Raw genomic sequence first — 12,099 nt, 5'->3', positions numbered from 1 at the left:
ACACACACACACACACACACACACACACACACAACTGGTACCTTTTTCTATATTGCTTTAGTTCGACCATTCGCCAGGAAAACGAAGTAATATTCTTTGAATTTTGTCATATCTTTGACAACCACTGTACCCACTTTTTGTAAACAAAAGGGGGAACACAGGAAATAAAAGTACACAACTTGCAGGAGGATGAAAAATGATTTTTTTTTTTTTTTTTTTTCATGCAGGCCACATGGCCGACCTGGCCTAGTTCCACACTGCCAGTGGGTTTGGTTTAATTCTTGGGAGGTATAGCTGAGACATTTTCACACCTTTTTTTTAGTGTTACCTGAATAGAGAATTGATATTTGTTTACATTTTGTTTTCAGCAAAGACATAGAGAGGGATGATGTGAAGCAAGGGTGCAAACTACCCTCACGTGGATTAATTCAAAAGCAGCCACGAGGACGGAGGATTACGGTGTGGTCGTATTATTACTTGGCCAATGTGGAGAAAGCTGAGGTGTGTGTGGAGGCTTTGGATGAGGCGTGCCCTATGGAGAAGACCGGCTGTCCCAGACTTCACGCCACCGTCCCTTGGCACTGGCAGGTGAAGAACCACGCTGGCAACTGGTGCAACATTCTTGTCATTCAGGCAAAGGAACTGGAGAGAGCTTACCAAGACCCTGCCATTGACAAGATTAAAGTCAGTCCAATGCAGAGGAAACATGTAACAAATTATGGATGTGAAATTATTAAGCTGTTAGGAAAAGGATGGTGTGAGGCCAACTTCACGGCAATGACCATGAAAAGTTCTGATGGCTCCCAAACCTTTGAACTCAGACGTTTGTCCACTCCATCATCATCTGTCTCTGACTCAGAACATGCAACGCCTTATGAATGGTTTTTCCAAGATAGAAAGAAATGGATTCCAATGGAAAATTCTCAAGATATTGAGACATTCTATCAGGTAGAGTCCAGTGTTTTCATGACCTTTAAGCAGAACAAATACGAGTACACACTTGACTTTGAGTCCATGACTCGCCAGAATCTTGACACTGAGAAACAAACTGCTATTCGCCGCAGACCCAAGAAAAGACCAGAACTACAGCCCAGAGAACTGAAAATGCGGTCATCTCGCAAAGCTAAACTGCCGCCATCGTGGGAGGCAACCGACAACACACAAGTATCTCTTCTTGCGCCTCTTTCTTCAGGGTGCACAGAGTTTTTGGAAATAGGGAAACGCATGGCAGACTTTTTCCACAAAGTTAAAGATGTGGAGATCGTTCGGGTGCAGAATCCAACACTGTTCTTGCCCTTAAAGAACAAAGTAACTGAGATAACCAAAAGACGAAAAAGGAAGCCATTGGTGCTGCGACTGTTCCACTGGCCGCGACAGGACCAGGTGGACACCATATGCCGAGACAACTTCAGTCCTCGCCTCCAGCATCCTGCCATTACATATGAGTATGGAAGGGGAACCTACTTTGTCAGAAGGTCAGTTGCAAGTCTCGCAGATTTAACTCTGATATCGATGACACACTTTTTTACCTATTCCTGCAATCACCAGACCCTTTCATTTACATTGTAGGACAAGGGTGATCAAACTGGAAAGGTTAGATATGGCCTTCATTAACTTCATCATCTATTGGTGGCTTTGAATATCGTTTGGTAATTTTAGGAATGAAGTAAAAAAAAAAAAATTGTCGGAAAGAAGGGATCAACGTATCGAGCCTGGGTGGTGTAGTTGTTAGAATGTCCCAGTCGAAGTAACGGCCTTCCATTGATTCGTTCCCCAGAGGTGACTAAAGGCTTCTTAGTGATGCTGTTGTTGTTTCTTAACCCCCAGTCTGTCTGACCGAACAGACCCCACCGACCGCAGGTAAGCAGTTGCACCTATGGGGTTGTCTCATAGGTTCCCCATACTCTTGATGCGTCTTTATCTTAGTGTGGCATGTGCTGTGCAGTATTCGGTTATGATGCGTGGGTCTGTGATACAAGCCGGGCACGAGTCATCTGTAATTCCACTCAGCCCAAATCGAAGCTGGTAGATGAGGAGGGCTGGGTGGTGTCCTGATGTAGGCCCAGCAAGATGAAGTCTGCCATATTTTCTTAAGGACACCTCCGGTGGGTGGATGTCAGCGAGGAGGGGGGGACTTGTAATATGGTGTTGTGATGGAGGTGTTGTGTGACCCTGCTCGTGAAGTATGTAGGTGATTTGTCATTGCTAGTGTGGTAATGTCTGGAGGTGGGGTGTTGTGGAACAGGGTGTGCTAATGTTTGTATGGGGATTGTTTTATGTGCCTATACCTTTTTATTCTAACTTGAACCAAACTTGCCATCTCTTCACCTTGAATGCCGAGTTGTAACAATAGATGAACACTAAAATACGAAGCTAGTCACGAAGAAATGCTGTGGAAAGGTTAGAGAGCCGTAGTATTGCCTTTTCCTGCCACTGAGCTATGTGAAAAAGCTGCAAAAGGACAAAAATTTGAGCCAAGTTAGAGTAAAACGGCTATATTTGTACTGTGTTTCTGTGTCATGTAATGACAAGTGTGCTTTGTGTTGGCACAAATTACCATGTAGAATTGTGTGCCTCGTATCAAGATTTTCTGCAGTAGGGAGGACTTTGATTTCAAAATGTACGTGAACTGTGGTAGCAGTGGTATTGGTGCAGCTTGTGTTGAGGCGTAGAGAACTGTTCGGTATGATATGCAGGGTGTTGTAGTGGATGTTAGATAGACTGGAAGCCCTTGCCGAGGAAGCATAGGGCTTAACTGATCTGATTACAGTGGTTTTGAAGTAGGGAGTATTTCTTTTTGTAACCTACGATCTGTTCATGTGTTGTCTGGAGGTGCATCGCCTCTTGATGCCTTGTATTTGGTGCAGGGTTGTGGCACATGTATGTGGTCAAGTGTACTGTTAGGGGTGTAACTGTGCTCATAATTGCTGCTGGTGATGAATGTGGTGATGGATTTGGCTGGGGTGATCATCAGCAGCCCGTTATCCTCGCCCCGTACCCGAAGTGTTGAATGCGAGTTTTGGGCTACAAGGAAAGTGAAGATAGACATTAAAAATTTACATTAGCAGAAGTCGTGCTTGAAATACAAAAAATTAACATAATATCGAGTGTTTGTTGAGTAATGTTATGGTTCAGTTTTGCTGTAAATAAGAAAGGTACAATATCGAAGACCGTCCATCTTTTCAGTGTTTGATAAATCGCTTATTATTGTCCTTGCTCGCGGCTACGTCAAATCATAACATTGTTCAGCAAGTACTTGATGCCATGTCGAAGCTATTTTCACACATATATTTATTATCAAGGGGATTTATGTTGATTGCGAAAATTATCAGTGATGCTATTTTCAGCTTCCTCGTAGGCCAAACTTGCAATGACGGTAGCCTAGCCATGGGCCCCTACACCTGGCAGGGGGTACAGCGGGATTGGATGTTAACATTTACTGGGCGTGGGGGCATCTCTTCAAATTTTTTTCTGGTTATCTCTTGACAGGTTTAATCGTTGCAAATCCAGATTCATCTGGATGTGAACCCAATGGAGTACAGTCTGGAAATGTCCTTCGTTTAGTCACTTACAGTCCACCATCCTCCTTGGGGGACAGGGAGGGAGATGAGGGGCGTCTGTACTGTATAAGCAGGCAACTTCGGCGCTCACTTATATCAAGTATCACCGCTGGACGGCGTCTCTCTTCAGCACCTGACAATTATTTTCAACTTAGGATTTACTTTTTGAAAAGGAAGGGTTAGGTATAGCCCTAATAAACCTCTTCAGTAGAAAGGTATTTCATGAATTTATTAAATCGTCAGGAAACAGCAAGGCTTTGCAAAAAATTAACACGGATTCAGTGGGTTAAGCCTGTCCAGGCAGTTCTCAGTAGCTCTGTGCCAGGGATGTCTTGCTATGATAGCTGCATCACATTGCCACACAACTGATGCTGCACTGTTGGCCTACATGGCGGAAAACACATGACATTTTTAGAAAGACGTTTGACTTTCTCACCTTGTTGCTGATTGTTATGTAAAAAGGAATGTAGCATTTTCTATTCTGTCTATCTATCTATTGCCAGACGCCTCAATCATGTTTGGGATGGCCACAAACAAATCGCCTCCACGTCGCCCTGTCCCCCGCCATTTCACTGCCCCGCTCCCAACTCACACCCCCCTCTCCCATATACCTCTCCACCCCATCCCTCCATCTCATCCTCGGCCTCCCCCTCCTTCCCCCCTCCACCTCACTCACATACACTCTCTTCGTCAGTCTTTCACCCTTCATCCTCTCCGCATGGCCAAACCACCTCAGTGTATTCCTCCTAACGCTTCCTAACACATCCACATCCACACCACAACGCTCCTTTATATCCTCATTCATCAGCCTGTCTCCATGTGACTCCACAGGCTCCTCTTAAATAACTTATTTCCACTGCTCTCACTCTTGACTTGTGTCCTTCCAGCAACGTCCAAGCTTCACTTCCATACGTTAGGGTTGGTATCACAATACTGTCATGCAGTAACTTTTTCACTTCCATGCTCACTTCCCTGCTTCTTATCACTGCTTTCAAGGAACCAGCAACCTTTCTTCCCTGCTGTACCCTTTCAAGCACTTCACCCTCCAAACCTCCATCCTTACTCATCACGCTACCCAAGTACTTAAACGTACTCACATTTTCCAATTCCTCACCATCCAACCTCGATGTACATTCACTGACTTCACCTCTCTCAAAGACCATCACTTTACTCTTCCCTACATTCACCTTTAGATTCCGTTTCTTACACACTCTCCCAAACTTATCCACCAAGCCTTGCAGCTCTCCTTCGTCTTCACTCAACAACACAGTATCATCTGCAAACAACAGTACAGGGGGTTTCCAAACACTACCCTCTCTCACCAGGGCCACTCCAACATCCACTACCCTACCTTGTACCTCTTTTATTACCCCATCCATGTACAAATTGAACAACCATGGAGACATGACACATCCCTGTTTCAACCCAACCTTCAAAGAGAAAAATTCACTCAGTTCACCATCCACACTCACTGCAGCCTTAGCACCATCATACATACTCTTCACAGCATTCAACAACTTCCCATCTACTCCATATATTCTTAATACTTTCCACAATCCTTGTCTATCCACTCTGTCATATGCTTTCTCCAAATCCATGAAAGCCACATACAACTTCTTTCCCTTCTCTAGAAACTTTTCCACTAAAGATCTAAGAATGAATATCTGATCTACACAACCTCTTCCCTTCCTAAAGCCTCCCTGTTCTTCTCCAACTAATTCTTCTGTTCTTTCTCTAACTCTGTCAATAAGTATCCTACCATACACTTTTCCTATTATACTAAGAAGACAAATGCCCCTATGATTACCACACACTTCTTTTTCCCCTTTTCCTTTGTACAAGGGAATAGTTAAACCTGACTTCCAATCCTCCGGGACTCTACCTTCCTCCCAGGCCAATCTGCACATCTTCCACATCCATTCTACTACTATCTCACCCCCATACTTCAGCATTTCACCACACACTCCATCAATTCCTTGGGGCTTTCCCCAATTTAACTTTCTTCATTGCTTCCACAACTTCTGTCCTACTGATTTCTTCCTGTCTTCTCACCTCCCTCCTTCTCCCAGCCATTCCCCAGCCACTTATACTCGCATTACTTCCATCCTCTATGTTCAACAATTCCCTAAAGTGTTCTCTTCATCTGCTCACTTTTTCTCCCTGCTCCACTAGTAATCTACCATTTTTATCTTTCACTCCCCTGCTAACTTAACTTCCACCCTGTCTTACTCTTTTCACCTCTTTCCAGAACATTTTCTTACAGTCCCTCCACTTTACACTCAAGTTCCTTCCAAATTCCTTATCCGCCCTCTTCTCTCTCTTAATAATCTTTTCACCTCTCTCTTTCTTTTTACATATAACTCTCTCTTCCGCCTCTCAACTTCTTCCACGCCCCTATTTCTCATCCATTCATTGTATGCTTTCTTCTTTTGTGCCAGAGCCTGTCTCACCTCTTCATTCCACCACGCTGTTCCTTGCACACCCCTCCGTCTTCTCTTCATCCCACACACCACACCACATGCTGCACATATTTCTTCTGTAAATATCCTGCACACACCCTCCACGTCCCCCATCTGCTCCAATTCATAATTGCCCAATCGTTCCTCCACTTCTCTCTTATACTCTGCCTTTTTCTCATCCTCTTGTAACCTTTCCACTCTCCTTATAAATACTCCTTCTTCCCGTCCTTCCCTTCTTCTATTTCTCCTTCCTAATTGGATCTTGATTCTGGCCACCACCAAGTAGTGGTCAGAAAGTCCACTCCCCCAACCTCTATAAGCTCTTGCATCCATTACACATTTTCGCATCCTTTCATCCACACATACATAATCAATCATTGCCTTCCTTTCATTCAGTTCACCACCCACCCTTCTCATCACTCGCCATGTATACCTGTGGATCATTTTATGCCTGAAGAGGGTATTGGCTATCACCAACCCCCTCCCAGCACAAATGTCCACTAACGCACTCCCATTCTCATCTATCTCAGCAGGCACACCCCACTCACCAACAATTCCATCCACCTTCACATTCCCTACTTTACCATTCATATGACTGATCAAAAACACTCTCTCATTCCTTCCAAACTTTTCCATGCACACTTCCACATTTGTCCAGAACTCTTCTCTCACTCTGCTTGCACGATCTTGCGTTGGCGCATACACACACAATCGCCCACATTTGCATTTCAACTTTCAATCTTACCCACACAATCCTTGACCCAACTGATCCATACTCTCTTATGCTCTTCTTCCATCTGTTACTCACAACTATACATACTCCTTCTTTTACCCTCTCATTCTCACCTACTCCTGCACATATACCCCATCCATACTCCCATTCTCTCACACTCTCACCTCTCCATTTCGTTTCAGTTATTCCGCATACATCAACTTTCTCACCCTCAAGCACCTGGACAATCTCTCTCTCTTTCACCTCATCATTCGCTCCCCTTACATTCCATGTTCCGATTACCATGTCCTTTGTCCGGTCCTTGGTCGTCATCGTTTGGTCAGTCCTTGTCCGAGGCTTATTGTTTGTTTTTTTAGTTAGTTGTTTTCCGGGAAGGGGCACCAACCCTCCGCCAACCCTTTTAGTCGCCTTTTACGACAAGCAGGGATACTGGGGGAGTATTCTTGAACAAAACCCCCTTACCCCCAGGGGGATTTTTTGGTGTAAAAAAGCATATCTATCGCCAGACGCGGTAATTCGAAAGGGGTGGCTGCAAACGAGTCGCCTTCATGTCACCCTGTCCTTTGCCTTCTGGCTGCCATTTTTCCGGCTCATTCCCCTTCTATATTTCTCCACTCCATTCCTCCATCTCATCCTCTGTTTCCCCTTTCCACCCCACTCTAATACTGTACTGTCCTAGTTAACCTCAGCAGCGCCATTGGAGGGGGGAGTGGGGCTTGGGTACGTATCCTCCCGCACTCATTAGTCTTGGGGTGGTGAGAGGCAATTTTTAAAACCAGATATATAAAAACGTGTACTTTTTTTTTTTTTTTACGCTATATTTCAGGAACACAGTATTATTATTATTATTATTATTATTATTATTATTATTATTATTATTATTAGTGATTTCATTAACCGGCATTGAGTGATTAATATTGTCAACAGTTATTTTGACATGGATAGGGCGTATGTAATTATACAGCACTTTGACAAGATCAGCAAAGCTCTTACAGCAGGATTTAAAGAGTTTTAATTTTTACTTGAAGCTGTCAGGAAGACATTTATTTATTTTTTTTTACGAAATACTAGTGACCTTGCATAATTCGTAGGTAACTGTGTCACTGTAAAAAGTATGTAGTGTACGTATAATAATAATAAAAAAATAAGATTACGGGTGAAAAGTATAGTTTCAGTATATCTGTCTGGACGCTTTAATCGTTGACTGAGGAAGGGAGGGATCTTTATATCATACAGGAAATTACCCGCCTCCAGCTGATCAGCCTCTCACTCTTCATCCATTCCACATGGCCAAAGCGTATCACAGTAATTCTTATAATGTTTTGTAGCACATCATCATCAACACCACAGCACTCCTTTATTTCCTTTGGGGTCTGTCTATCCACGTAACTCAGTATGCTTCTCTCAGATAGGTCATTGCCACTGCCTTTTGATTCAGATTATAATTATTGGATTGCCAGCACCCAGCCCTCTCAGTCGTTTCTTAGTCTGTGCTGGGGTTAGTGCTGGCAAAATACTACCGGTACTTAACTCGAGGACTGCCAGGACTTCTTTCTTTTAATGTGCCACCACCAAGCGATTTTATTTATCTCCGGAGAGACTTTCCTTGTTGGGGGGGTTTTCCTTCATTGCACGAGGCCTCAAGGATATTCGTGAGTCCGCCATCGTGGAAGAGGGGTTAACTAAAACATTTGAGTGAAGCATACTTCTGGTTCATTACTGAGGGAATAATTGCATGAAAAAAAAAAAAAATCGGCAGTGACTCTAGGAAAAATTTATAATGAATCATGAGCATCTGTGGTGAGTGTCAAGGTTGAAATGAGATGAACGAATACAGTAGGAGAAAGGAAGGACAGGAGGAAGTAATTCTTACAAAGATGGTGGTAAGGTTACAAGAGAATGGAAAAGAGGCAGAAAATAAGAGAGAAGTGGAGGAGCGATTGGATAAATATGATTTGGAAAAGATGGGGGACGTGGAAGGTGTGTGCAAGATATTCACAGAAGAAATCTGTGCAGCATATGGGGTGGTGTGTGAGGTGAAGAGAAGACGAAAGTGGGTGCAAGGAACAGCATGGTGGAATGAAGAGGTGAGACAGGCTCTGGCACAAAAGAGGAAAGCATGTAGTGAGTGGATGAGAAACAGGTGTGGAGGAAGCTGAGAGACAGAAGAGAGAGTTATATGTAGAATGGAAGAGAGAGGTAAAAAGATTAGTAAGAGAGTAAGAAGAGGGTGGATGAGGAATTTGAAAGGAATTTGAGTGTAAAGTGGAGGGAATGTAAGAAAATGTTCTGGAAAGAGGTAAAGAAAGATAGACAGGATGTTAAAGAAGTTAGTTGGGGAGTGAAAGATAAAAATGGTACATTGCCAGTAGAGAAGGGAGAAAAGTGAGCAGATGGAGAGAACACTTTAAAGAATTGTTGAACATAGAGAATGAAAGTAGTGCGAGTATAAGTGACTGGGAATGGCTGAGAGACGGAGGAATATGAAATGAGAGGAAGAAGTCAGTAGGGTGGAAGTTGTGGAAGCAATGAAGAAAGTCAAAATGGGGAAAGCCCCAGGAATTGATTGTGTGGTGAAATGCTGAAGCATGGGGGAGAGATAGTAGTAGAATGGATGTGGAAGATGTACAGATTGGCCTGGGAGGAAGGTAGAGTCCCGGAGGATTGGAAGTCAGGTGTAATTATTCCCTTGTACAAAGGGAAAGGTGAATATGAAGTGTGTGTTAATTATAGGGGAATTTGTCTCTTTAGTGTAATAGAAAAGGTATACGGTAGGAGACTTACTGACAGAATTAAGGAAATAACAGAGGAATTAGTTGGAGAAGAACAGCGAGGTTTTAGGAAGGGAAGAGGTTGTGTAGATCAGATATTCATTCTTAGATCTTTAGTGGAAAAGCTTCTAGAGAAGGGAAAGAAATTGTATACAGCCTTCATGGATTTGGAGAAAGCATATGACACGGTGTATAGACAAGGATTGTGGAAAGTATTAAGAATATTATAGAGTAAATGGGAAGTTGCTGAATGAAATGAAGAGTGTGTATGAGGGGGCTAAGGCTGCAGTGCGTGTGGACAGTGAACTAAGTGAATTTTTCAATTTGAAGGTTGGATTGAAACAGGGATGTCATGTCTCTATGGTTATACAGTCTATATGGATGGGGTTATAAAAGAGATACAAGGTAGGGCAGTGGATGTTGAAGTGGCCCTAATGGGAGAGGGCAGTGTGTGAAAACTCCCTGTACTGTTGTTGGCGGATGATACCGTGTTGTTAAATGAAGACAATGGGGAGCTGCAAGATGAGTTTGGGAGAGTATGTAAGAAACGGAATCTAAAGGTGAATGTAGGGAAGAGTAAAGTGATGGTCTTCGAGAGGTGAGGTCGCTGAATGTTCAGTAAGGCTGGATGAGGAGGAAGTGGGAAATGTGAGGGCATTTAAGTACTTGGGTAGTGTGATAAAAAGTAAGGATGGAAGTTTAGAGGGTGAAGTGCTTGAAAGAGTACAAGGAAGAAAGGTAGCTGCTTCTTTGAAAGCAGTGATAAAAAAACAGGGAAGCGAGCATGCAAGTGAAAAAGTTACTGCGTGATAGTATTATGATACCAACTTTAACGTATGGAAGTGAAGCTTGGACCTTGTTGGAGGGACAGAAGTCAAGAGTGAGAGCAGTGGAAATGAGTTATTTGAGGACCATGTGGAGTTACAGGGTGAGACCGACTGACAAATGAGGAAGTGAAGGAGCGTTGTGGTGTGGATGTGGCTGTGATAGGAAGCGTTAGGAGAAACACATTCAGGTGGTTTGGCCATGTGCAGAGGATGGAGAGCGAGAGACTGACGAAGAGAGTGTATGTGAGAAGTGGAGGTGGGGGGAGAGGGAGGGGGAGACCTAGGATGATGTGGAGGGATGGAGTGGAGAGGTATATGAGAGAGGGGGGGTGTGAGATGAGAATGGCAGTGAAATGGCTGGGGACTGCGACATGGAGGCGATTTGGTTGTGGCCATCCCTTACGGGACTAAGGTATCTGGTAATAGATAGATATATAGATAATTCCACAGAAATCTGCAGGTTTTAATAACAAATTGGTTTTTAATGCCTGAGCAACTTAGTCATGAAGTAATTTTACGTGAAGCAACTTTAAACGAGGACTAGCTGTACACAGTAAAAAAAAAGAAGAAGAAGAAGAAGAAGAGGATAGAAAAAAGGAAAGAAAGCGGGGAGTTCGTACATTATGCCATCATGGACAAAACGTGTATTGGCCGTGTACCCTGGCGGAGGCTGCTTGAAATGTTAATAAAGGCATCGTTCCCCCCCCCCCCATTTTTTTTTTTTTTTTTTTTTTTTTTTTTTTTTTTTGAGGGGGTGGGCGGATGACTGATAGACCGAGGCTATGTAGGGATGGGATGGAGTGGTATGAGAGTGAATGAAGTTGGATGGAGAGCAGCCTGATAGTGGAGGCGATTTGTTTGTGGCCACTCATCCCGGGTGTAAGGCATATGGCTAAAGATAGATAGATAGACAGGTAGGTAGAGGGATAGGTAGGCAGATCGTGGGCATTACAGCACCACCTCCAAAGCGATTTATTTTTCATATTGTAAAAACTCGTTGTACGTTATTTATATATTTTAAATGTTTACATAGTTTGAACCAGTAACATACAAGAGGATACTGAGAAAAAAAAAATGCAGAATAAATCGCTAAGGAAGAGGTGTTGCGAAGAACCCAGACTCAGAGACACAGCTGGGCCGGTGAAGGAGCCGTGGGTCAACCATTGTGCCATAGCGTTATTGGTAGTGTAGATCTGTGTATCACTTTGTTGCAGCGTGTCCAGGTACAGCGATACATGCGGACCTGGGAAGGGCGAGAGGGGTGTGGTGTTTGTGGCAGACGTGCTTCTTGATGGGTACGTGGAAGGGGACAACACCATGAACTCACCACCCAAGATACCAGGCTCCACCAACACCTATGGCACCACTGTAGACTCCCAGCACATGCCTACCGTCTATGTCAAGTTTTCCAAGCGTGATTACTGCCCTAGATATGTTGTGCACTTCACCGCCTAATAGCTCTTGGATTTGAGACTGCAGCCTACAGAGAGAGGGGGGAGGGGAAGGACCCAACTGTCGTGGATATCCATTCAATCGATTATTGTCATGCGAGGAGGGGGGGATCGGGGGGACCCAACCGTCTTATTATTATTACAAGACGGACTATTGTCTTGTGGATAGAGAGAGATGGACGGATCTTGGATATGTTCACTAAGAAGGATTATTGTCTTTTGGAGAGAGAGAGAGAGGGGGGGGGACCAAACCGTCTCAGTTCTGTTCACCAAGCAGGTTTGTCTTGTGGAGTTTACA

At 43.8% G+C, this 12,099-nt stretch overlaps 1 protein-coding gene across 1 annotated transcript; it reads left to right on the top strand.

Annotated features, from left to right (window-relative positions):
• The first annotated feature begins 380 nt into the window (after positions 1–380).
• Positions 381–11,816, top strand: LOC145398643 (protein mono-ADP-ribosyltransferase PARP11-like). Its single transcript, XM_080271448.1, has 2 exons — positions 381–1,475; positions 11,565–11,816. The coding sequence occupies exons 1-2, from the start codon at positions 535–537 to the stop codon at positions 11,803–11,805; spliced, it is 1,182 nt and encodes a 393-aa protein (XP_080127574.1). The 5' UTR covers positions 381–534; the 3' UTR covers positions 11,806–11,816.
• The last annotated feature ends 283 nt before the right edge of the window (positions 11,817–12,099 follow it).

The sequence above is a fragment of the Coenobita brevimanus genome, chromosome 46, assembly GCF_032717465.1.
Source record: "Coenobita brevimanus isolate Jiangsu-jjx chromosome 46, ASM3271746v2, whole genome shotgun sequence".
In the NCBI taxonomy this organism is placed as follows: domain Eukaryota; kingdom Metazoa; phylum Arthropoda; class Malacostraca; order Decapoda; family Coenobitidae; genus Coenobita; species Coenobita brevimanus.
This window is presented reverse-complemented; position numbering and strand designations above follow the sequence as displayed.